This window comes from Mycothermus thermophilus, assembly GCF_041956435.1.
Source record: "Mycothermus thermophilus strain CBS 625.91 unplaced genomic scaffold VTJ04scaffold_2, whole genome shotgun sequence".
In the NCBI taxonomy this organism is placed as follows: Eukaryota; Fungi; Ascomycota; class Sordariomycetes; order Sordariales; family Chaetomiaceae; genus Mycothermus; species Mycothermus thermophilus.
In genome coordinates, this window is record NW_027191428.1 from 653,733 (window position 1) to 678,622 (window position 24,890).

Below are 24,890 nucleotides of genomic sequence, written 5' to 3' on the forward strand. Positions count from 1 at the left end.
CTCAACTCAAAAGAATGCAATCCAAACCCACCAAAACCAACACAGCCCATGCAGGTATATCCAAAATGACCAAAAACACGAACCGACCGGTTTACCAACGCTCCATAAAGTTCTTCCTCACCGTCCACATGCGCAGCCGTTTTCCAAACATGTACATGGGAATGGTAAACAGAAGCAGGATCAGCTGGATGATGCCGATCCAGATGTAGACCATCTTGGGCCCGTCGTCGGCGAGCCAGCCCGTGACGAACAGGCTAAAGACGAGGCCGTGCAAAATGTTCTTGCTGAAATTCAGCGTCACCAGCGCCTCGCCCGCGTACTGGCGATAGCTGTCGACGCAAAACGTGATGCTCGTCGTGGACCCCATGGTGCAGCCGAACGAGATGATGCCAAAAAACGCCGTCGGCACCATCCAGTGGTTGCCCACCTGCGCGGACCACCCGAAGCCCATCAGCCCGAGCACCGTCGTGATGGCGATGGGGATGGCCATGACCAGGCGGTACTCGGGCTCGTACAGCCCGCCGTTGCGCCGCGCCATGGCCTGCACGATGGCGTCCGACACGCGGCCCGCCACCGCCGACCCGAGAATGCCGCCCACGAACGGGCTGATGTACACCAGGCCCGTCTGCAGTGCGTTGAAGTTGTAGTTGCCCTCGCGGTAGATGACGGCGATGGACTCCGAGATGACGATCAGCCATCCGACCGAGCACGAGTAGACCACGGCCGACCAGACGACGGCCGGGTAGCTGAGGAGGATCAGCGGGCGCACCAGCACGCGGTGCCACTTGTCCTTGCTGAGCCGGCCGTTGTAGGGCTTGAGCGACTGGACGAAGGAGCGCGGCGGCCCGCTGCGGAGGGCGGCCGTGTACGTCAGCGGAGCGCCGGCCGAGTGGTGGCTTCGGATGGACTGCGCTTCGACATCGGCGTCGTGGTGGTGGTGCTCATGGGGCGTGGCGCTGACGTCATGGTGGTGCTTCTCCGTGCGAGCAGGTTCGGGGACCGAGGGCTGGGCAGCAGTGGTAGACGCCGCGGGAGATGGCCGCTCGACGGTTTCGACCTCGCCGTTGGACGACGAGTCGCTGGACTCGGCCAGGGCTTTTGCCTTCTCGTCACTCATGTCCTCGGCGAATTCGACAACGCGGGCCGTCCGTGCGTGGGCCGGCTTGGGCGCCGAGGCATCCGTGGCAGTGCTCTCGGGCTGCTGGGGAGGGGGAGCCGTGCCATGCAGCGTATGCACCTTGTTGGCGGAAGAAAGCCGGCGGAAAATGGCAGGCCTCTGGTGCTTGTGCACGCTGCGAGGCACGGGAGCGCGGTCCCAGAAAGTCTCTGGAACGAACAGGAACAAGAGGGAGCCGCAGAAGGCGACGACGAAGGCGAGAATCCTGGGTCGTGTTAGCTTGCATGCGCGTAGAGAGTTGCCAGAAGCCAAGACCTACCAGAAGACCCAGCGCCATCCCATATTCTGGATAATGAGCGCACTCACGAGAGGCACGAGGTTCTTGCCGCCCAGGAGAAGGAGCGTGTAGATGCCGATGCGGAAGGCCCGCTCGTGCAGGAAGAAAATCTCGGCGATGGTGGCCGAGGGCAGGCACTCGACGGGGCTGACGGCGAAGCCCTGGAGGATGCGGGCGGCCACCAGGGATCCGAAGCTCGGAGAGGCGGCGCACCAGATGGAGGTTGCGATGAACAGAACGGCGCCAAAGAGATAGACGGGCCGCTTCCCCCACAGGATTGCCGTGGGAGAGAAGAAGACAGAGCCAAGACCCATGCCCATCATGTACAGGCCCGTGGTCAGGGCGACGTCGTGAACGTCGACGCCATAATCATCGGCCACGTCGGTGAAGCCGGCCGCGATGATGGGGGTGGTGCCTCCGCCGACCATGCAGTAGAGGCCCAGGGACAGCAGTGCCAGATCACGGCGCCACGAGGGCCAATTGAGCGGGTCGTTGGGGGAATTCTCGGGCTGGGGATCCAATATGATCCTCCCATCGGCCGTCCTCTTCTTGGGAGGCTCCGGCGGGTGGTCATGGCGCGGGGTCAGGATTCCCGTCGGAATCGACGACGAGGAAGTCCTGGCCGGGGCGTTCCGCAGACCCAGGGGCTCATTGTGGTCTGACGCCAACAGCAAGACGGAGCCTGAAGATTATCATGGACAGTTAGTATGAGGCAAGTTCGTGACGGACACCGGGAATCTCGCCTGGAACCGCACCTGGCACCTCGATCGTCTCGGGGTCTTCGAGGATGCCCAAACTCCATTTGTGACGGGGCTTGCTGTCTGAAGACGCGGTGATGTCATTGCTCGCGGGCCTCCGGCCAAAAAGGGAGGACCAAAACCGGCTAGGCTTTGGGGTGGCTGTGTCCCCCATTGCACAACTGCGCGGAGCAAGACTGAAGAAGGATACGAGGGAGGAGGAAGGAGAGAAGGTTGGTGAAGATGACGGGAGGCAAGGACAACGGAAACACCAGCTCGGACTCGAGATATAAGTCTGAGCGGCGAGGGTAGCCGGCAGGACGTGGGGTCGGCGAGTTCCCCTCGCCAAGCGGGAGCCAAGACGCGCCGCGACAGGAAAACAACCAGGTCATGAGAACAAGGGGAGGGTAGAGGGCCCAGTCAAGCGCGTCAGAACTGGGGTTTGGGGGGATCGACGAGTCTGTCAGGACGGTAGCGTACGGTGCGGTTGCGGCGGGAGGCAAATGCGATAGAAAGGGTGCCGAAAGCCATGGAGGCAGTGAGAGCTTGGCCGGACGCGATATGCGGAGGAGTTACGCAGTTACGCAGCAGCTATGTCAGCCCAAACAACATCATGATGATACCACCGAAAGGAAATCCATCGACACAGCAAACAAAGCAGTTTCGCTGAATTCGCCTCTACCCCTTGATTTTCCCCTTTGCAATGAGGAGATGGGCCGTACACTGTAGAGATTCGGGATACAATGACGAGGATATCCTGTCCTCGGCCGTTTCGGGACCTTACTCGACACGCCACCCATCGGGATTCTTTGGATCTGCTGAAAGCATGTGTGTCCAGATGTCGGCGCCTCAGGTGCCCGCAGCACAAGTGAAAGCAACCTACACGACCTGCAACACCACCAACAAGGGAGCGGGATCTGGACCCGCTAGTCGCTACCGATTACTCCAGCAGATTCCACCGCGGTACCGCAGGGCGACCACGCGCCCCCAGCGCCCCCAGCATTCAACTCGCGCGGGGCGTCTCATTGTTGGAACCCCAGAGGTTGCGGCGGATCTGGGCGAGCTACTTCCCCGCCCCCAGCGACAGCGACGGCGACAGCGACCCCAGTTCTCCAGCAGTCCACAGAGCCTCCAATTTTCGCTTGTGGCTGTCTGTTGGCCGGCATGCAGCATGACGCATGGCAAACGCTCACATGCCCGCGCCCGTGCCGGGCCACCACACCACCACCCTTTTTCCATTAGGTGTTAACTTTTGGAGCCAGTGGACGCGCGAACGCACAAATGAGGCAACCTAGACCTATCTCTCTCAGCCTGTGACGTCAGTCAAGGCGACCTGAGATGCAGGTTTGTTGCAGGGAAAAGGCAGGGTTCCCGGTCAGATCATTCACCGCTCATCTGACGGAGGAAAGCAGGCCACTGATGGAGTAGATCTTGCCCATGAGGTGCAGGGAAGCAGGGAAGGCAGGGAAGGCAGGGAAGGCAGGGAAGGCAAGGGAGAGTTTCTGCAGCTGTGGATGCTCCTGCTGTGGATTCACCTGTGGATGCTGTCGGTGGACGCATCCGGGAAACGTTATCTGAGGCAAGCGGGACGAGGTGCAGCTCTTTGGCCGGGGAGTTGCAGCCCCAAGCGCAGTGCCAAGTTCCTTCCCAATCCAAAACTGGCAGAAGTGGCAGATGCATGTGGGATTGGGGCATGACGATGCTCGTGACATGGGGAACCCCAGACAGGCTCGTATCGTATTGTGGTATTGATACGCCGTACAGGCCTCTCCCACGGTAACGTTGATTTCCATTTCCACCATTTTTGGTGGTGGTGATGGTCACGGAGGATGACAACGGGAACATTGGATTGATGAACATTTCCGCACCGGATCCCACGGAACCGTCTGACACCATCCACGGCTGCATCTACGAGTACTGCTAGATGAATTCCAGATTGACATGACCAACATGACTGTGTTCAGATGCCTCGTTGCCTGCCGGCCTCGTCTGCCATCCTCTGCCATTCACATCTCTCACTTCTCAACAACCGCCCGAACACAAGCACGAAACCAGATATACGATTCGTAAGTGGCGTTTCTTTCTCCGTTCCCATGCAGCACGCCAACCCCCGCATTTCCGCATTTCCCGATGCGCATCTGCCACTTCCGGTGGATCACTCCCGTCATCAATATCCCCCTGGGCATGCATATCTCTCTCTGACCGCTCTCCCCCCACGCACCCAAACAAACAAACAGCGTTCGTAACCCGGACCAGTTCTACACGTACCAGTTGCTCTCCTCCTCCTCGCGCACCCCGCTGCTCACCCTGTGGACCACGTCTTGGTGCCCGACCTGCCGCGTCGTCGAGCCGCTGCTGCGCGACTTGGTCTCGTCGGGCCTGGGCGAGGACGAGGGCGGCGTCGCCTACTGCCCCGTCGAGTACGACGCCCCGGACATCATGGCCGCCGGGCTCGGCCACGAGTACCTCATCACCACCGTCCCGACCTTGTTGAGTTTTGATGCCGGCGAGGCGCAGGTTGAGACCAAGGTTGTCGACGGCCGGAAGTTGGCTGATCGGCGCTTCCTGGAGGAATGGATCCGCACCGAAGCGCGCCGGCACGGCAACCGCGGCGCCGGAGGGAGTAATGCTTTTTGGAAGGGGTTGTTTGGGAAGAAGTGAGCTTGATCAATGTTAGCTGAGACACGGCGTGACACGTCAAGACTTGTGGCAATAGGAAGGAGATACAGACAGCCTTGAACCTCGAGCTGGTCCTTGGGTAGCGTGGTCCTACGGAGCACAGGGGCCGTTGTGACGTCGGCATAACCGGCGCCGTTGGGAACTGACATCATTGTGCGACGGCTCCGTGATGATATGCTCTTTCGTGAGACATGGAATTGTATGGTCCGGACCAGGCCGGTACTCCTCTACCTGTAACACTGGACGATCGGGATAAATCCCGGACCGATACGGCCACCTGGTGTACAAAGTTGCCTCTGGCGCCGAACTTGAATCCGGAACTGCGTGCACACACATACCTAGCGTGATAGGAGCTCATATGGCTGCCAGAGGTGGTGCACAACATCTATCGCCTCTCACATATTCCCGAATGCTGCCCGCCGAGGCCAAAACTGTCGTGTCCCCCTAAACCTCTCTCGCCCGTATGATTGTGGCGGCCGGTGATGCCCGAGGGTAGCAGTCTGCTCAAGATATATGTATTGTGTAACCCTCTCCTAGAAAACGTAGCACGTGTCGACAACCATCTCTGGCCTCCCAACGCCCAACGCCAATATCCCTTTTTGAAATCCATGAACCAGTCCAAAGAGCTTCCAGGCATGCTAGAGCCTCGAGAGCGCGGGCAGCCCAACCCTCCACCGCCATTATGTATGCCCAGAGAAAGACGAAGCACCATCACCACCACCACCACCACCATCATCATCATCATCGTCACCCCTCCTACCCCTTCAAATCCAACACCTCCCTCAAAACCGCCTCCGAAGCTCTATACCACCTCCCCCTAGCCTCCAACTCATCCTCCCCACCACTCTGAGCCCCTTCCTTCCTCCTCTTCGCCTCCCTCGCCGCCGCGGCGCTATGCGCCCTCCTATTCTCCAACGCCGCCACCTCGGCCCGCATCCTCTCCAATTCCTTCCTCTTCCTCGGCACCTGACCGCTCAGCGTCTCCAACTGCCTCTCCAGCGCGGCCAGCTTCCTCCTCCGCTCCTCCACCAACTCCCTCGTCTTGCCCAGCGACAAATTCATCTCCCCCTTTCCTCCTCCTCCATCCTCGTCCCCACCACCATCCTCCAACAACCCCAACCTCTCCATCTTTGCGCGATGCCGCTCCCTCAACCCCTCCACCACTTTTTCCAACTCCCCGACCTCCCCCGGCAAGGCTTCCAACACCCCGCAATCCTTCCTCACCTTCTCATACCTCCCGACAATCGTTTTCCCCCTCTGTTCCAGTTCTTCCACCATCCCCTGCACCTCCACCTTCTTCCCCTTGAGCGCGGCTTTGGCCTCCGCGTTGGCCGCCTCCAGCTCGGCAATCTCGGGCGCCGTGACAATCAGCGGCGGATCCCCAACAATCGCCCGAATAAATTTCTCCTTAGTCACCTGCTCCACGTACGAGAAGCGCAGCTTGGCGAAGAGCTCGCGGTAGTGCTGCAGGTCGGCTTCGAGCGAGGACGGGGTGACGAGCGCGGAGTCGAGGGAGGTGGTGGATACGTCGGAGGTGCGCGGGGCGTTGTTGTTATTATTGGCATCGTTGTTGGAGTTGGCATTGTTGGTGGAGGAGGTGATGGGTTCGCTGAGCTTGAGGAAGGTGTACGCTTCCGGGGAGCAGGTGGATTGCAGCTCGCGGAGCGCGGAGGACGCGGCGCGCTGGAGGTCGGCGCCGTCGCCGTCGCCGGCGCCGGCACGAGGTTGAGATCTTGTGGCGGAGGTTTGTCGGCTCATTGTGACGATTAGGTGTGTATGTGAGGCTGATACGGAGGTAGGGGTGGAAGAATAGGCGTAAGATGAGGGCTGCAACCCGGTGTTGTGCTGTTGATTCGGCGTCTTCTCAATGTCGTCCCGGACGCGACGTTGTTGTTTTGTTGACGTGATTGCCGAAAATGGACATGGCGTCTGGCTGTGACATCACCCAACGCATCTGTAACCCTAGTGCTAACCCTAACCCTACTCTATCCTAGCCCCCATCACAATCTCATCCGAGACACCACTAGGAGCGAGAAGGTATAATGGTTAGCTTGCAATCGGAAAAGCTCTCAAAATATCAGCCATGTGTCTAGGTACACAATGATACATGAGAACTCACAGATTGAGCCACGTAAACACCTACGGAGTAGCTTCTCTTCTCGTTCCCAGCAAGTTTCAGGAGCCCAGCCCTCCACAAACTAACAACGCACCACACACGTAGTTCTTTCTCTCTCATGAGAAATCCCGTCCCTATTGTGAAGTAGCTATTATGTATAGGCAAATAAATCATAAGTGACTCTGAACTAAACCCCAAAAACTCCCAGTCCATATCCCATACCAATAACCTGTGCCCCATCCCGATCCCCGATCCTTAATTATCCCACCATCCCTCCACTGCGCCATTCCCGTACTCTTGACCCAATAAGTAACCCTCCCCTTTGATGAACCACATTAAAATGATACGCAGAAAAGTCACAGCAGAGAAGCGAACAAGAAACTCAAGGAGGTCCAACCTCACCCATCCCGTGCCCAGATCCGAAGTCCCATCAACAACAGCCTCCAAGCACACAAAACTTCGACTCTCCGTTCATGAAAAGTCATCCTCCTATCCCCAACACCACCAACACAAATCACAACATCCTTGATCCTCACCGCAACCCCTCCACAACCTCATAAGGCTGATCCCCTGTATACCCCCGTCCATACCTAGCCGTGATCTCCTCCCCATCCCCCACGTCCCTCAGGGTAACCAGCACCTGCCTCCACCGCCCCGAAATCTTCATGACCCGAAACGCTGCCGCGGGATCCTTGCCGCAGTGCCTGACCATCCTGACCCAGTTGCCCATCCTTCGCGGCCAAATCTCCGCCACGGGCGGCGCGTCCTCGTCCCCGCCGAGATCCGGCCGGCGCACCGGCAGCGTCCACTCCCCGGGCCTCGAACCCGGCAGCACCAGCTCCCCCACCAGCTCGCCCAGGATCTGACCCTTGCGGTGGGTGCCGAGCGAGCGGATCCCGCGCGCGCCGCCGCGCGACCGGTCGTCCGAGATGCGCGGCACCTGCGGGATCTTGGCGTCGGCGCACCGGCACGTCTTGCGCGGGCAGAAGCTGCACTGGACGTCGCCCGGGCGCGCGGCGGTCGGGTCGGACGGCCAGGCCCAGTCCCATCCGACGGGGCGGGGCCAGGTGGCGGTTTCGGCCGAGGAGGGGTCGAAGACGTTGGATTTGATGAGCCGGAAGGGGTCCAGGAGCGGGGGCAGTTGGTCGGCGCGCAGCCAAGTGGTGATGGCGGTCTCGAAGATGAACTCGGGCAGCTCGAGACAGCGCCAGATGGCTCTCTGCAGGACTTGGCCGACGGAGCACAGCTTGTCGATCAAGGGGTCGTTGAGCTCGGCGTGGAAGCGCTCCACCTCGTTGCGATACAAGGCGAGATCCAGCCAGTCAACGCCCGGGGGGATGAGAGAGAGCAGGCCTTCACGGCTGCCGCAGAGCGTGGTCCAGCACTTGCCTTCGCGCAAGTAGTCCTGGAGCTTGGGGCGGCCGGCCTCGATCCATCCGAGCGACTGTAGCATGCCGCTCATAAAGTTTTGCGGCGGCAGGTTCCCGGATCGGGACGTGGCGGCCTCGATGCATTTGGACAGCTCCATCTTGAAGAGGCGCAGCAGGAACATGTGCAATTCCGGGTAGTCCTTCTCGGTCTCGTCCAAAGTCTGGACGAGGCCGAAGCCGCCGATGGCGATAGGAGCGGATCGCGCGTATCGGCGCCACTCCCGGACGAGATGCGCGAGACGCTCAAACGCCGGCTTGCCGCTGATCTTAGCAGCGGCCGTTGCGCCGGGTTTCGAAGCCTCGCATTCTCGAAGGAGAATCGACAGGTGTCCCAATGGGGCATTGCCAGGTGCTTGGGCTGGGAGAGCCGTGGAAGATACCGTCGCGGAAGCTAATGTATCGGCGGCGCCAGGAACCGTAGGCTGCGAAGGGACAGGAACCCCATCAGCATGTGGATTCGGCCTCGGAACGCCTGCAACAGCCACGGGAGCATTATTCATCTTTGGCGCGATGATAGGCTCCGGCCTTTGCTTCTTCCTCGGACGTGGATCAGGCATCAAGTCTTCCCGCTCAGGGTTGATCATCCTGGCCGTCTTCCGAAGCGGCGCGGGCGGCTGTGGCGCCAGAGCTGATGGAACTGGTGCTTGCGAAGGGGGCGAGTGTTGAAGCACAGCTCGTGCCACGGCCTGCTGCAGAATGGCTATTGGACCCGGGGCAGTGTCCTGCTTCGTTTGCGAAGGCATCGTGGGCGTTCCTGACGGCGTCGTGACGGGTTCAAAGCGATCTATCGAGAACGGTGCTGCGCTCGAGAGCTCTTGTGGCGGCGCCTGAGGTGATGTGGTCTCCGCTTTGGTTGAAGGCTCAGAGCACGCTTGTTCGGAACGGGACCCTGGTGCGGCCGGTACGCCTAGAGCGCCGCACAAAGGCCCTGTTGGAGGCGGACCTGATGCCTCGGCCTGCGTGGGCTCACTTTGAGGAGCTGGAAAAGACGGAGAATCATGGTCATGAGTGTCGGAACTCGCGGGCGTCAATTGTTGGTGAGGCTGAACAGCGGGATCATCCGGAGGCGGTGTCCCTGACCGGCTCGACTGTGTCTGCGCATCTGCAGTCTCGTCGGGAGAAGTGGCCGGCACATGCTCCCCGTCAGAGGCCTCGGGCGTCCGAGGCATTCGTGGCGGCGGCGGTGTGTCGTAAATGCGGAAGTCATCGGCGTTCATGGCAAACTTATCGGGACAGTTTTTGTCGCAGAACGTGTAGTCCGGTGGCATGTCAGGTGAGGATTCGTACTCGAGGTTAATGGCGATGGCGTAGTTCGGGCCCAGGTTGAGGACCTGGTGATAGGTCCCTGGCTCTGTTATCACAGCCTGGCCGGGGACGCAGTAATCCAGGGTGTACTCGATGCCCCATTCATCGAGTTTGGCTGGGGGAATGTGGCGGCTGAGGTGCCTGACGGCCTGGGAACACCGGCGCATCTCAGGGTACTCTGCTGCCATGCGCTCCTCGAGCTTCTTGGAGAAGGCGGGCTTGACGAAGCACCAGAACTTGTGCTGGCCGGAGCGCAGGAGGTTCTCAGACCGGACGTGGGCATCCTCGCGATGCATGGTGGTGATCGTTTTGCCCGTCAGGTTGAAGTAGATGTACTGGGTGTTGATTCCCTCGAGGACGGTGCGGCCACGGCGGCGGAGCTTCTCGCCAGGAGACAGTTCGACGTCGTCGAAGAGCGGATTGCCGATGATGTACGGGCAGTTGCCCTTGGGGGGGTCCGCTGCCGAAGAGTTCCATAGGTCGCGCTGCTCGTCGAGGGACCAATGGGTTTTGGCAGATAGGGGTAACGGTAAGCTGGGCGGGGAGAACTTGAATCTCTTGCCTGTGTCAACCTTGACGAGCCCCAGGTGGTCAACCCTGTAGCAGAAGGACGTGGCATGGTCCTTGGTCGGGCGATCCAGATGCTGGACGTTGAGGGGTGGGAGGCCCCTCACTTGGAGCTTGAGATAGCCTAGTTCTCGAACGATGGGATGGCTCGAGTACAGTTCAAAGAGCTCCTCGTTCAAGACATGGATGTCCTGGTAGGTACAATCGAAGAGGGGAGACGCATTCTCGACAAGTATTGGAGGCGCATAGACGGAGCCATCCGACAGAACGATTTGGGTGCCAGGCTGGACCAGGGTTCGGTCGGCCCCGACTGACGGGAGAGCAGGTGGGACGGTTGGAGTAGAGACATGGTCATCATCCTGTCGTTCTTCGGAATTCTCAGCTGGTCCTGGAGCGCCAGTGACAGCTGTTGGAAGGGGTTGGGGTTTTGAGGCCGTGGGCGTTGGGGTCAGGGGAACAGGAGCGTTTGTTGTGGGCGGCTGGCGCTGGGGCGACGGCGAAGGAGAGGCCGTCAACCTCCGGATGTCGTTGAGGCTGAGAGACACTTGATCGAGACGACCGAGTAAATGCTGCAGGAGATCACGGCTGGCCTTTGTCTTGGGAGGCTGCACCTTGCGGCCCGAGACGAGGCCATGCTCAAGGTAAGCCCGGAGAGCGTCACTGATCTGGCTGACCTCGCCGCCGATGGAGTCGACCTTGGGTTGGAGGACGTCCATTGTGGCCGGGGCTGGTGTTGCGCGTGCCGCGAAGCGACGCGGACGTCGAGCCTTGGAATTGACGTAAAAGGTTCAAGGGGGCGATTGATTGGAGGTTGGACTGTCGAAATGAAAGGGGAGGTTGAATTGCGGCTCAATTCATGGTTGACGGCGACGGGACAGGAGTGGGGGGGTACTCAGTAGTTCCGTTTGCAGATGCGGGATGGCACCCAGGAGATGGAGGCTCTGAGTGTGGAGGATGGAGGATTGGGGGCCAAATGGAGCTGGAGCTATCAGCGGAGTCAGCCCCGCAAACCCCAAGCCAAGAAGCCGCTAGCGACCGCCCCCAAAGCACGGCGTGCGGGGATGCCACTGGCACTTGGTCCAGACCCTCCATTCTGACCTCGTACATACCTCTGTACAAGTGGCTTGTGAGCTCGAGGACGCAGATGTCGCTCTCAATCTGATGACCCTGCAATCAGGGAGATGGAATTGTAACCGAGACACAAGCCACTGGTAGCCATGAGACTGGAGTTTGTGCATTGAATCCCCTTCTGGACCTGGAGGATGTCCAGCCGTGCCACAATCCCCACAAGCGCTGGATGACATCAACCTGGTGAAATGAAATGAGGAGCTGATCAGGTAGGTAGTTTAACTCGCATCCATTGAGACCAGGACGCTCAACCGAGCTCTGGTGCTGAACCTGTCAACGTCCTTGATCAATGGCCACTGTCGCCGTAGGCCATCTCCAGCCTGGGAATGTGCCAGGTACGATGTCTACGGAGTAGCATTCGAAGCAAGCGCATGTGACTGTGAGGCGATCGCCCATCCCAATGTTCAGCATTCCATTGCGTGTGATCAAGTTAGTGCACCTCAGCATTGATGGCTTGTTCGATCATTGAACCAAACAAGGTCCTGCTCTGGTCATTTAAGCATGCCCACTTTGGTGCTTGTGCTACAACCTAAGATTAAGGTTTCCCAGTCTTCAGTTCGCCCATTCACGTGTAGTTCAATGGACCTGAGCGAGGACAAGGCTTGGGGAAGGGACCAAGGTATCCATCTGATGGTGACATCAGCGGCCCATCAGAGGCCCATCGATAAGGCGATAACGCCAATCGATAAGCTGATACGCGCTAAGTAACCCGACCATATCTCATCAGCTTCGCATCAACTCGACTGCTTGAATTGTTTTCTCTTGCCAACTCTTCGCTGTTTCCACTCAGCACGAACAAAATGCCCCCCAACGACACCATGTTGACCGACGACGCGGTCGCGGAAATCCTCGCAAAGGAGGCCCGCGAGGCATCCGCAAAATACTCGGCAATTGGCCTCGAAGCCTTCACCAAAGAGTTCGTGACACCCCGCGACGGCAGCCGATGCCGCTGAACGATCTATTCTTCTCCTGTTCTGCTAACGCGCGCGTCGTTGGCAGACCCTCGAACAAGGCCCGCCCGAACACCCGATTTCTCAATCAAATCATCAAGAGGGCCAACAACCACAATGCCTGGCTCCGCGAGAAGGAAGCCGCCGAGGCCCAGGCTCGCCTGGATGGCCTGACGCAGGCCGCCGAGGCCAGGCACCGCAGGCGCAATCCCACAGCTTCCGACATTAGAAATCGACAGCTCGGTGACATCTCCGCCATACTCCAAGGTCGGAAGCGCGATGACAGCGACCGCAAAGATCATGACAAGGGCAAGCACACTGACCGACCCAATGAACGGTCGTCGGGAGATAAGAATGATCGTCGCAGCAAGTCCACGGCCGGGGACGAGAAGAAGACAGGAAGTCGTTCGTCTACAACACATAGGAAGAGCTCGGCCCAGGACGACCACAAAGCCCATCGCAGCAGCAGCGATCGCAACCACCGGAATCGCCAGGATAGGTCTTGGTCTCCTCGGAGCAGCGATCGCCGCCCTCGTCGCGACCGCTCCCCGTTCAGCAGCAGCGACGAAGACCGCAAGTCTTCCCATGATCGATCCCGCCATTCCCGCCCCAAATACAAAGCCGACAAGGACGCCACTCCCGAGGCCACCGACCTCCCGTCCCAGACCAAGCGTCACTACAACCGCCCCCAGCTCGCGACCGACGCCGAGTCTGCCCTTGACATCCGCCACTCCCGCTTTTCCCGCGACAAATACGGATACAAATCCTCCAAGGAGGCAGGCCGCGACAAATACAAGGACACCACAACCGGCAAGGAGACAACCCGCGACGTAACCAACTCCGCGTCCCAGACCAAGCGCACCACCACCAACAGTTCAAATGGCCGTCCTCTCCAGGAGGTCACCAAAACCTCCACCTCCCATGCCGCGGACGACTCCTCGTCCACCACTTCCTCAGACCCCCTCGAGGACTTCATCGGCCCGGCCCCTCCCCCCTCCCAGCAGCCTGCCGTGCGTTATCGTGGCCGCGGCGCCCAGCGCGCGGCCAGCGTCGAGCCCGGCGGCAACTTTGGCGCCGACGTCGACGCCAGCGGCATCAGCACCAACAACTACAACAGCAACGATGATGATGGTGGTGGTAGTGGTGGTGGTAGCGGCAGCAGCACCAATTGGGACGAGGCGGTCGAGGCGTACCGCGACCGGCAGAAGTGGCGGCAGCAGGGCGCCGAGCGCCTGCGCGCGGCCGGGTTCACGGAGCAGCAGATCCGCCGGTGGGAGAAGGGCGGGGAGCCCGATATCGAGGACGTCCGCTGGGCCAAGGCGGGCGAGGAGCGCGAGTGGGATAGGGGGAAGACGATGATGGATTTGGATGGGGAGTGAAGGGTTGGGATGGATTGCGTTGGGTTGGTGGAGATGGTTAGGAGATGTGGTGGTCCTGAGGAGGTTACCGCGGGCAGGTGATCGCATTTGCTGGCGTCTGGGGTGCATGGGCGTTTACGGCGGGGAAATGGATTGGGGTTTCGGGTATGTTGGGTTCATCAGCGGTGTTTTAGAGTGTTGTTTGTTGGCGTCTATGGCATTTGTGGCAGCGTGGTGTCTTGTAGTATTTGATTTGCATTGTACAAGATGTACAGGAGAGAAATCAACACGATATATGCATACAGGCTTCGCCTCCGTTCTTGTGACAACCTTTCCCGAATCCCAGGTTCCCAATCCCGCGTCAACATCAAGAGTCTTTAGGTATGATGGTTCTTCCCTCTCCCACCAGCCGGTTGGTCCAGCGTTTCGTACAATCCTCCTCGTTACAACCCCCCCTCCAACGCTTGCTATGACTCCCCCCACGATACCTTCTGCCCCTGCTTCGTCTTGAGCTGGCCCTCCCTTTGCACCGGGGCCGGCGACTGTTCTCCCTTCTTCGCATCGGCCTCCGCCGACAGATCCAACACAACATCCGCTTCTGACTCATCATTCGTTGCCCACATGCGCTCAATGCACAGCTCAAACGGGCCGGGCACCCGATCCGTCAAGCCGATGCCCACCGACTTGACTTTCTGTCGCAAGATCTCGGTCTGCGGCTCCACCACAAACCCGTAGTTGGTGCGCACAAAGTCGTTCCACTTGATGAGCACCGTCTCCCAGCGGCCCGGGTGCTTGACGAACAGGCGGTGCTGGTGCAGATCGGTCGGGACCACGGATTCGGTCAGCACGTTGACGAAGTAGCTGCGGCCGTCGGAGCGGACGCGCAGGGCGAGGTAGGCGTAAGGGTCGATGTTGTGCAGGCTGCGGCCGAAGATGGTCGGGGGGCGGTCCTTGGTGCGGAAGGCGGCGTAGCCGGTGCGTTTCACCTCGGGCCGGTCCTTGGGGAGCTTGGTGGAGATGGAGCCGTAGAAGCGCGCATAGCCGGCCGGGCTGGAGCCGTCGGTTTTGCCGGTGGGAATCCATTCGAGGTTGGCGGTGGAGAAGCCGCCGATTTCTTGGTCGCTCATGAGCTTGCAGTCGTTGATGGACTGGGGAGTGTGGAAGTTGTGGATTTCGTAAGGCGTTTTGGCGCCCTTGATGCCCTCGAGGCTGAAGACTGTTGGTGGGGGTCAGTCGGTGGTGCCAATGGACGAGCGGCTCATCGTTCCGGGCTGGACGCACCTATGTGGGAGAGCCTCTTGAACTCATCGACGCTCCGGCCGATGAAGCCCTTGTAGAGGAGCGGTCTTGTCGCCTGCATGCTGGGCAAGGGAGTGGGAGTGGTGGTGTTTTTGCGCTCCTGATGTGGCGAGGATGGTGTCGTGGCTACCGGGTCGGCGGTCGAATTGAGGGCAGGAGCGCCAGGTTGGTAGGGCCTTTGATCATGATCTCCGAGCTGGCGGCATTGTTTGTATGTACCGCAAGCCGGAATGTCTCGACTTCGCGAGATGATGCGCTGCGGTTGAGGGCGGCGGAGCTCTGGATGGTTTTGCTGGGTTGGACGTCATTCTTGGCACCCCACATTCGGATGTCCCCACAGATGTGGAGAATGTCAAGCAGTCCAGCAATCACCGTCCAGCTGCTTGATTGCGGGTTGGGGTTGGGGTTAGGGTCAGGACTCACCTGGGTATCGAGATAGTGATTCTGACCATGCCCATCAGTGACCGCGGCCAGTGCTGTATCTTGTCCTTGTATGGTGTTGGCGTTAGGTTTTGACTGGACCTGTCCCTTGATTTGAGTGGGCAAATTCCCCAGACCAAGGCTCACAATTTGCTATGATGATAATATAATCACGTTGATGACAAAAGCTTTTTTTTTCTTTGACGGCTTCGCACATGTGTTCTAAGGTTGTCCTCATTTGCTGCTTTGATGCTGGTAGCAGCTAAGGTGAAACGCAGTCCAGCATTGAAGTGTCTTTCATTGACTCTTATTGATATCAATGTCTTCCGGGCGGGAGCGGGGCAGTTCCTGTCGTTCCCAGTCCTCATGGGCCCGTCTCTGTCTGCCCGTCTCTGTCTCAAGACACAACTTCGTTTCTTCCTTGCCAATGTGAATGAAGCTGTAGTGCCCAGACCTTCGGGAATATCTTCAATGCCTTCCACAAGGTGTATGAACAACGCATTGTCCTATCGCCCTTGACCGAATGAGATGTTTGTTGAAGACGTCCATGATCTGGCCTCGCAACAGACCTGGCTGCAGCTCAAAATTCCAGTCGGAAAAGCACAGAAAGGAAACAATCTGCCATGCTAGTGTGCTGTACGTACCAACTGCTGCAATGACAAGAGGATATGTGCTCACTAACAACCTTCAGGACATTGATGCATTACAAGCTCGGTCAGCTAGGTGAACTCTTGAACTCAAGCCACCCCCATGGCTCGCAAGCACAGCACTCTTATCGATGGCAAGTGTATTCTCCCAGCTGAGCGATATCAGAATCTCTCTTCATCTCGATCCAAATGTGCGAGAGACTTGGCGCTTCACTTTGTTGCATCATTGATCGCCAGCGGCCCTCCCATGGAAGTTGACTAGGACCTATGGACTGTGTACGGTGTAGGCCTACAACGTAGTCGGGTAGAAGCACTCATGGACCACATAAAACATCAGACGAACGGCAAATTCTGTGCATCTACAACGTACTCTCTATATGTTGGCGCTACACGACTAGCTGTAGCTTGACAAATCCTACCCAGTGCAACTACATTACTTCCACATCCGGGACCCCAGATATCATCCCCTAGGGAGTCTGATCATGTACAAGCCTCAAGCGTGGTGCAGCATGGTACTTACATCAATGCTTGACCTCAACCCCGAACCGTACTCTCTGCCTTACAGTAGACCTAGGTCCTATATCGCAGCTACTACCAGGTCGTGCACGGACCAAACGATATGGTCCGTGCGTCAACATAGCAACGTCACTCCTGTTTACAAACTCCGGCCAAGACTAGGGGCAAGTAAACATAGCCCCTGAGTCAACTAGGTCGTGCCAAGAGAGTCTGTCGTTGGTTTCCAGCTAGGTTCTCGTGAATAAACTCCGACTGCCTCCCACCATAATACCCATTTAATGCACGGATAACCTGCTGACTCTCAACGATTCCAAATGCCATTCTTGCCCTCTATCTTTGCTGCTCCTATTTCCTTCCCCAGGTTAATAACCGGTTGATTTGGCCTCGGTTCTGTTACGCCAGCTGCAAACACAGCATCGTTTCATAGGGAGAAGCTCCTCATAGCTTGAGATGCATAGTCACGAGTGATGCATAGGTGCTTGGCTGTATCCAGCGCCACACACCCAACACTCTTCATGCTCCTTGATATGTTTGCTCGTGTCCAGGTCGGCTGACCTTCACCAGATCCATTGCTCTCCCTTGCCTAGGTCTCTCACTCGATTTGATGTTGGCTCATCAACCCGGAAGCGGCGAAGCACAATCAAACGCCGGCTAGCATGCCAAGATCCCCCTTCCATAGCTCTTTAGCCCAACGCTTGATTGCGCTTGCTCCAAGTGACTGAAGACTGGTCTCTGGAGCTCTGTTGGTGAGCTCTTGGCCCATCAGCTGCCATTGATCTCTTGATGATGACTGGCATGTCAGCAAGACAGCAGCCCCTTTACCTCAATACCACCCTCATCGCCGCAAAGGCCTCTGCGATGAAGAGATCTCGTAACAACGAGCCCCCCGACGACGACGACGACGCTTATACCAACACCATAATGACAGCCCTGGATAACTAGAGCACGTCCACAACCAGAGCATGCGGATGACGAGAGCAAGTCCCGCGACAACACCATATCCTCAACCACACATCCGCGACGACACCACGTTCTCGACCACACCATGTCCGCGATGCCCACGTTGCCGTCGACGGCGATCTGAGGAGGCCCGCTTTTTTTCACAGATAAATTGCCCCCAAGTTTTTCTGTTTCTCGATTTCTTCCTTCTTTCTTCCTCCATCGCGAACATCACAACCGCTGAACACCCAGCGTCGTTCAGCAACGCCTCAACAAGCACGTTCAATCAAGGTATGTCGATTTCACTTTCACTGTCTGTCGCGTCGTCCCATGTCCCTTTCCGTTCTTCTACGAGCAGCCGGCTTTGAGAAGTCTCACCGGCTCGCTTTTCAACTCCTCCCTGTCGCTGTTTTCGAACTCACGGCCGGTCGGTCACGTTCCGCCGGGGCCAGCTCTCGCGGCTGGTTCTGCGGCTTGGGACAGGGGCATCGGGGCTCACCAGTGAGTCAAGTGGCTTGTCTGCGTGAGTCCTGAAACTCGGCAGAGCACCAATGGCACTCACCATGGCTTGCTGGCTTCATGGTAGTTGCTGGTGCTTTGTTCATCCCAACATGGCGGAAGCTGCCGGAACCGTGTCTCCCGCGACATTCTGCCAATCTCATCGGCCGCTTTCTGTGGTCGAGCTGGTGGAATTGTCGAGCGGAAGTGCACGGAAACCTTCGGAGCCCGCTTGTGATGGGATGACGGCCCAGTGGGCATCATGGCAATGTCTTCACGGCTTGAACGGTCCTGTGTGTCCTGAGCCTAGGATGTCCTCATGGCCTGGATAGTCTTTGAGCCTGGGACGTGCTCGCAGCCTGGATAGTCCTGCCCTGAGCCTGGCATTCGGCATGATGCGATCGTCCTATGTCAGCTCGGCCTGGATAGACTCGTCCGTCCCGAGTGTGGCATTTTGCCCATGCCGCCGTCGTCCCATATCGGTTCGTTTCATCTCAAAAACGTGGCTGCCACGTGGCACGGGACGGGCCGTTCCGCGCCGTTCCGCACCGTTCCGTGAAGTTTAATTCAACATCATGCCTGCGATGCCATTCTAGGTGTTGAGCATCGCCGAGTGGCGTGTCCTCAACACCATGCCCCTGATTCACTTTGACCACCACAACTCCCCAACGCCGAGGCCAATTGGCCTGGAATTTTACCCAGAGCATCGCCGAGAGGTGAACAGCCGTTTCGCGTTTTCTGGTTAGGGCTTGCCCTCGTGTTGCCGCTGTCCCTGAAGGGAGTTCCGCGACAACAGTCTCGGCGATGGCCTCTTAGGCCGGAGCGGGTCCCACGCCCTTCAAAACACTTCCTCCTCTGCCCCTCGCCCCTCGTCTTTCTTTTCTTCTTCCCACCCACAACTTTCCCACCTTCCTCACTTTCTTCCTCACCCTCTTCCACCGTCAGAAATCTCTGGACTTTGATCTGGCCTCACGTCTGATCAATTCTGGTTGTTTCCGGCGCCTCCGTCTTCACAGACTTCATCTTCACTTTCTCACATACTCACTTCGACCGCTCGGTCAGCTGTAAGTTCGAGATTTCCTCACGATCTTGGTCGGGGTCCTCAGCTCGAGGTGTCGAAAAGTTGTCGCGCCGAGCCGAACCGACCACGACAATTTCCCGATTTCCTTGATCCCCCCTTCACCACTGCCCCTCGTTCCCCGTCTCTTTTTTCCCTCGACCACCTCCGAGTCAATTCTTCTTCCCTTTCATCCCTCGACCTCGTCGTCGACTCCCATTGACTCTCTTTCGTCACACCAGATCTACTCTCTCTACCCATCATCAACAACACCTACACTTATCCTCTACACTCACGAACATCGACAAGATGCCCCCCGCGATGCTTCGTGCGCGCAAGGTCGCTGGCGGCGGCGCTCGTCTGCGCCCGAGCAGCCTGAGCAGCCTGTCATCTGGTGGCGACGCTACTACTGAGACTTGTAAGTACACATTTTCCTTCTGTCCTCTCTATTCTCGTCTTCCTTCCTCTTCTCCACAATCTGGGTTCGTCGCCTCGTCTTCGAAAATCAAACAGAGCTTCCCACAGCGATCTCCTCCTGTGTGGGCGTTTCTGTTTGATTTTCGAGAGGGCCGTGGCCATCAAGACCAGCTGGACACAGTCTGGCAAGGTTCTGGTGGCCGGGCCAGCGAGATCCCTTCCTCTCCAGCTCCCTCAGCTTGTCCAGATCAATCACCCTTTTCCCTGCCTTCTTAAGTCTCTCCGTTCTTCTCCCGCTCCCGTGGGGCGTCTTCAGCCATCTGGGTTTGGATTCCACGGAATTGGTGGTCTACCAGGTTGGTCGAGTGACCATCAGGCGGCTGGACGCGCGTGAGACCTCCTCCCTGTTGAGATTTCGCTTTTTTCCTTCTTCTCCTCCATCCACTCGATCACCATCTTCATTTCCTGTCAGGGACGAGGTCCTGCTTCATTTCCTGGTTTCATTTTGTCTTCCAATTTTTGTACAGCCTCGTCTCCAGCTGTCCTGTCAAGTTTCGGGTGCTTTGGGCCTTCAGTTCCTTCCGCCACCTCCTCCGTCTGAAGCTGCCAAATCGCCGGAATCGGGGAATCAGTTCTTCCACTCTTTCCTCGATTTCGCGATATTCTTCCTCTTCTTCATCTTCTTCCACCTCTTCTCGTTCTTCCTCTCTTTCTCCAGCTTCTTCTCTATCTTCTTTTTCAGCTGGTTCGGTAGTTTTTACCCCAGTTGGTGATCTTTTCTCTTCTTCTCCTCCATCCTCTTCGTCAACAGTTTGTTGGCTTCCCGAGGTGGATTGTTTCTTTTCAGCTGGTCGGGTTCTTTAGGCTCGAGCTGGTTGAGGCACCTCTTCGATTTCTTCATTTTCTTCCCCAGCGAGCTTGTTGAATTTGGCCTCAGCTGGGTGGTTTTCTCCTCCTCGTTCTGCTTTTCCTCACTATTTCCCTCTCTTCTCCTTGCCTTGGGCTTCATTCCTTCACTTGAGGGAGCTGGACTGAGGGAGCTGGACCTTTTTCCCCATCGCTGGCAGTCACTTCTTCCTCGTGACAGCGCGGATCATCGAGGACATCAATTTCTGGTGTTTATCGGTGTTTCTGTCTGTCAGGATTGCGAGATGAAGCTTGGTCTCCTTGATCAGCAGCAAGCTAACCGCTATCACGCAGCTGGCACTCGTGTTTCCACGGGTAACACTTCTCCTCGTGTCCGGTAAGTTTACTTCTTATTCTCTCTTCTCCTCCTTCCTATCGTTCTCACCTTCCCTCTTTTCTTCCTCTCTTCCCTGCTCTTCTTCCCCATCACTTGGTCGATCGGACCGATTGAACTTCAAGCCGCTAGCGTGGGTTGGACCGTTGGACACATGGCCGTGTTGTTGAGGTGTTTGCCTCAGACCAACAGGCTTAGACTGGGCACCATCAGAGCGATGGCTTCACTCGGTCTGGTGTCCAACGATCCAACTTTGCCTCACGATCTGGAGTTCAATCGGTCTGGTCGACCAAGAGCTACGTTCTGATGACTTCATTCGATCTGGTGTGGCGTGTTTGCTGACGATATGCTCGACATAGATTTTCGGCTATCGCAGAGAAACTCCGCAAGATGAGCATCAAGGACAACCGTGAGCCCGAGGGGTAAGTACTCGTTTTCTAACTTGTTTGCCTGCTTGACATGTTCCCTTCCCTCCATACTTTCTGGAATCCATCTTGACTAACGGTTCCTTGTCGTCTCGTCTCAACAGTGGCGCCCCTCTCCACTTGGGTCAGGACGACGTCTTTGTTGGTTCCGGCGCTCCGATTGCCAAGACTCCGGCCCGGATCCCCTCGACTGCCTCTTTGGGCAAGATCGACTCGGAGAACTCCGAGTTCTCCGGCCCGACTTCCGACGTCAAGACCCACCCGGCTCCCGAGTCCGGCGCTCTCGTCGCCACCACCGGCGATGAGAACAACACCACCACCAACGGCGCTGAGATCGCGAACACCGGTAGCCGTGCTCCTGCCAGCGGACTCTCGTTCCGCGAGCGTGCCGCCGCTGCGGGCGGCGTTGGCGCATTGACACTGCACCAACCGGAGAACATTGCCTACCGGGCGGACATTCGCGGCTTTGACGCTCAGGATCTCTATCCTCCGACGGCGTGCGTGTTCGTCGCAAAGTAAGTCCTCTTCCTCACCTCTTCCTCACCTCTTCCTCTCCCCTTGGCGAAGCCGGCAAACACCATGGCAAAGCCGCAACATATTCGGACGATTTTCGCAAAGACTTTGGCGTTCATGACGGCTTTGACGTCCGCTTTGGCATCCGCTTTGGTGGCCGGTCTGGCGTTCACGTTGGAGTTTGTGGTCACGGCTTTCTTGCACTTCAGACGACTTTGGCGTCCGCTCTGTCGTCCACGGCCGCAGCTTTCTTGCATTTCAGACGATTTTCACGTCCGCTTTGGCGTCCGCCGCTGAAGTCTTTTTCGCGAAAATCGTCTGAAATCCAAAGACAACTGCGGCCGTGTTCAGACGATTTTGCGTCCGCTCTGGCGTCCGCCGCCGAAGTCTTGAGTTCAGGCGATTGTTGCGTCCGCTCTGGCGTCCGTCGCCGAGGTCTTCTTGAGTTCAGACGAGTTATACTTGCGCCCGCTTTGATGTTCGGGGCGCAAAGATCGTCTGAACTCAGGAAGACCTCGGCGGCGGACGCCAAAGCGGACGCAAAAATCGTCTGAACTCAAGACTTCAGCGGCGGACGCCAAAGCGAACGGAAAATCGTCTGAAGTGCAAAGAAACTGTGGCGACGAACTCCAACGTGACCGCCAGAGCGGACGTAAAAAATCGTCTGAACTCAAGGGCTTTGCCGTTCTCGTTCGCTTTGTCATTCACGCCCGCTTTGGCGTCCGGTCTGGCGTCCGCTTTGGCGTTTTCCTTCAGCGACATGAGGCTAACACTCTTCTCTCCAGCCTGCCCGAAGCCAAGGACGATCGTGCCCTCGAGGCCGCGGTCACTCGCGAATTCTCCAAGTTTGGGACGGTTTTCGTCAAGGTCCGCCGCGAGGCTCGTGGCCATTGCATGGGCATGCCGTATGCCTTCGCACAGTTCACTGTGAGTCTCCTCCTCCTCCTCCTCCTCCGCCTCCTCCTCCTCCGCCTCCTCCTCTTCGATGCTCCGTCTCATGTTGCTGACATCTCTTCTCCTCTTCAGACCAATGAAGAGGCCCAGGAGGCGCTGACCAAGGGCCGTGGCATCACCATCTTTGGCCGCCCCTGCCGCACTGAGATGGTTCGTGCCAACCGTACCTTCATCCTCTACGGCCGTGAGGACGAAGACATCACTCTGGAGGAAGCTCGGGAGATTTGCTCCCGCTATGGCACCCTCGCCCGTTGCGAAGAGCTCCCTGCCCAGATTCGTGAGACCATGGGCCTCCCATACACCGTTCTGGTGGAATTCCGCATCTTCGACGCGCGCCGTGACTTCAACGCGGTAAGCTTTTTCTTCCCTCGGCCTTTGGCAAATTTGTCTTCGAGATGCTGACTCGACGCTCCAGGTCGTCCGCAACAATGAGCGTTTCTGCGTTGACTCATTTGATGTCAATACGCAATCCATCATCCCGCGCAAGGATCCCGATGAGGCCTTCCTGGAGCGCTACGACGTTGACCGTCGCTCTGTCTTTGTTGCCGGCTTGCCTCCTGACACCACCCGTGAGGAGCTCATCGAGCTCTTCTCGAGCGTTGACGAAGTCGTCGACGCTAATGTGGTCTTGCGCCACAACCCTCACAGTAAGTTCTCCCCGAGAAATTTCTCCCCCTTTGGCTTCCCCTTCGGCGGTCTCTCCCCCTTGGCTGCTCGAGCTAATATAATTTCCAGCCCGCAGGACGACCCGCGCCTTCGGTTTCGTTGAGTTCGCTCGCGCCACCGCTCCCCCGGCGGCCATCCAGACCTTGGTGAGTTTTTCTCCCCGCCCCTTGGCGTCTAAAGACCCTTTGCTGACGCTCTTCTGCTCCAGAACGATACCACCTGGCGCAACGGCTCCGTCCTGATCGTGGAGAAGAAGTCGGTTCGCACCTTGAACACTCCTCGCCGTGTTCGCTCGCAGGCCCTCCTGCCCAATACCCCGGCCTCTGCGCGTCATGCCACCCCTGCGCCTGCCCGCCTGGGCTACCGTGATATGACCTCGCCGCTTGCCCAGCGCAACATCACCAACGGCAATGCGTCCAACACCACCCAGCACGTGGACACCAACGGCGTCCCTCCCAGCGCTCCCCGTGCGCCCTCCCAGGCCATGGGCCCCAACGGCATGTCGCATACCACTCGCCGCGCGCCGACTGGACCGATCCCGGCTCCCATCAGCATTCCCGGCCCGCATGGTTATGCCCCCCAAGTCTCCCCGGCCCCTCTCGTTGGCGCAAGCGGCATTCCCGTCACGCCGGACCCGAACCTGCACCCGTTCGGACCCAACCCCTTCACCTGGGCCGGCGGATACTGGCCTGGTTGGTCCATCGCTCACGATCCCGTGAGCGGCCAGTCTTTCTGGACTTGCACCCCTCCCGCTGGTGCTCCCGAGCCCAGCACTCCGGCACCTCCCCAGGGCCGCCGTGATCCTAACGATTACGGCGAGGTCCCGCCGACCCCGACTCGTCCGGGCCCGCGCCGCCGTCGTGGTGGTGATCCGCGCAACGGCTACCGCGCCTGAGCCCACATGAGTTCTTACCCCTCCCGATGCTCACTTGCCGACATCCCCTCTTATCGACACAGCACCATTACAACTGTCAGAGTTACACACATCGGTTTCGAGTTTCGAGCATTGCTTCGAGGCATCGATTCCCTCCCCCAAAACAAAAACAAAAAAACACACTTTCACGATACGGATTTCCAGCCAAAGTTCACTCACATCACCAGCACAAGACGGCAGCACGGGTTTACACAGGGGTTCATCAATCTTCGTCTTCCATCTATGTTCTCAATAGGTCTTCGGTTTGGGAAGAGCGGACTGGCAACGGCGGAGGTTCGGGTTCTCGGAGGAGATGGATGGTGGTGATGGAGGACTCAGCATGGATTTCCCGCTTGTTCATCGGTTGATAGCTTCCCACAATCAAGATGCTTGAGAACATACACCTGGCTGCTGACTTGGACGACTTTGTGACTGACTAACAGATGTGACGACTGACTGACTGACCAGGTAACCTCCTTTGCAAAAAACAGCCATATTGGGGTTTTCTCATCTCATTCAAGGTCAGTCCCTGCTCCCCCGCTCTTCAACACCAAACCTTGACATCACCGAGACCCGCCCAGCTGACTTGCCTTACCCACTCACAGCGTCTGCCCACAGCTGCCAACTGCCGGCGGGAACCGCTGGGCTGGAACGGAACGCTG

At 58.0% G+C, this 24,890-nt stretch overlaps 7 protein-coding genes across 7 annotated transcripts; 3 read left to right on the forward strand and 4 right to left on the reverse strand.

Annotated features, from left to right (window-relative positions):
- Positions 1-91: 91 nt before the first annotated feature.
- On the reverse strand, positions 92-2,366 carry VTJ04DRAFT_2373 (uncharacterized protein; the record flags this gene model as incomplete). The annotated part of the gene is made up of 3 exons (XM_069360155.1): positions 92-1,382; positions 1,437-2,136; positions 2,210-2,366. The coding sequence occupies 3 exons, from the start codon at positions 2,364-2,366 to the stop codon at positions 92-94; spliced, it is 2,148 nt and encodes a 715-aa protein (XP_069220894.1).
- A 1,775-nt stretch (positions 2,367-4,141) lies between these two features.
- VTJ04DRAFT_2374 (uncharacterized protein) lies at positions 4,142-4,852 on the forward strand (the record flags this gene model as incomplete). Its single annotated transcript, XM_069360156.1, has 2 exons — positions 4,142-4,257; positions 4,429-4,852. The coding sequence occupies 2 exons, from the start codon at positions 4,142-4,144 to the stop codon at positions 4,850-4,852; spliced, it is 540 nt and encodes a 179-aa protein (XP_069220895.1).
- A 774-nt stretch (positions 4,853-5,626) lies between these two features.
- On the reverse strand, positions 5,627-6,628 carry VTJ04DRAFT_2375 (uncharacterized protein; the record flags this gene model as incomplete). The annotated part of the gene is made up of 1 exon (XM_069360157.1): positions 5,627-6,628. The coding sequence occupies one exon, from the start codon at positions 6,626-6,628 to the stop codon at positions 5,627-5,629; it is 1,002 nt and encodes a 333-aa protein (XP_069220896.1).
- Positions 6,629-7,518: 890 nt separating this feature from the next.
- On the reverse strand, positions 7,519-11,004 carry VTJ04DRAFT_2376 (uncharacterized protein; the record flags this gene model as incomplete). Its single annotated transcript, XM_069360158.1, has 1 exon — positions 7,519-11,004. The coding sequence occupies one exon, from the start codon at positions 11,002-11,004 to the stop codon at positions 7,519-7,521; it is 3,486 nt and encodes a 1,161-aa protein (XP_069220897.1).
- Positions 11,005-12,216: 1,212 nt separating this feature from the next.
- Positions 12,217-13,745, forward strand: VTJ04DRAFT_2377 (uncharacterized protein; the record flags this gene model as incomplete). The annotated part of the gene is made up of 2 exons (XM_069360159.1): positions 12,217-12,332; positions 12,416-13,745. The coding sequence occupies 2 exons, from the start codon at positions 12,217-12,219 to the stop codon at positions 13,743-13,745; spliced, it is 1,446 nt and encodes a 481-aa protein (XP_069220898.1).
- A 446-nt stretch (positions 13,746-14,191) lies between these two features.
- Positions 14,192-15,084, reverse strand: VTJ04DRAFT_2378 (uncharacterized protein; the record flags this gene model as incomplete). Its single annotated transcript, XM_069360160.1, has 2 exons — positions 14,192-14,940; positions 15,006-15,084. The coding sequence occupies 2 exons, from the start codon at positions 15,082-15,084 to the stop codon at positions 14,192-14,194; spliced, it is 828 nt and encodes a 275-aa protein (XP_069220899.1).
- Positions 15,085-19,409: 4,325 nt separating this feature from the next.
- VTJ04DRAFT_2379 (uncharacterized protein) lies at positions 19,410-24,210 on the forward strand (the record flags this gene model as incomplete). The annotated part of the gene is made up of 9 exons (XM_069360161.1): positions 19,410-19,518; positions 20,718-20,760; positions 21,117-21,179; positions 21,287-21,697; positions 22,481-22,622; positions 22,722-23,000; positions 23,065-23,296; positions 23,385-23,461; positions 23,524-24,210. 9 exons carry the CDS (start codon positions 19,410-19,412, stop codon positions 24,208-24,210), a joined length of 2,043 nt encoding a protein of 680 aa, XP_069220900.1.
- Positions 24,211-24,890: the final 680 nt, after the last annotated feature.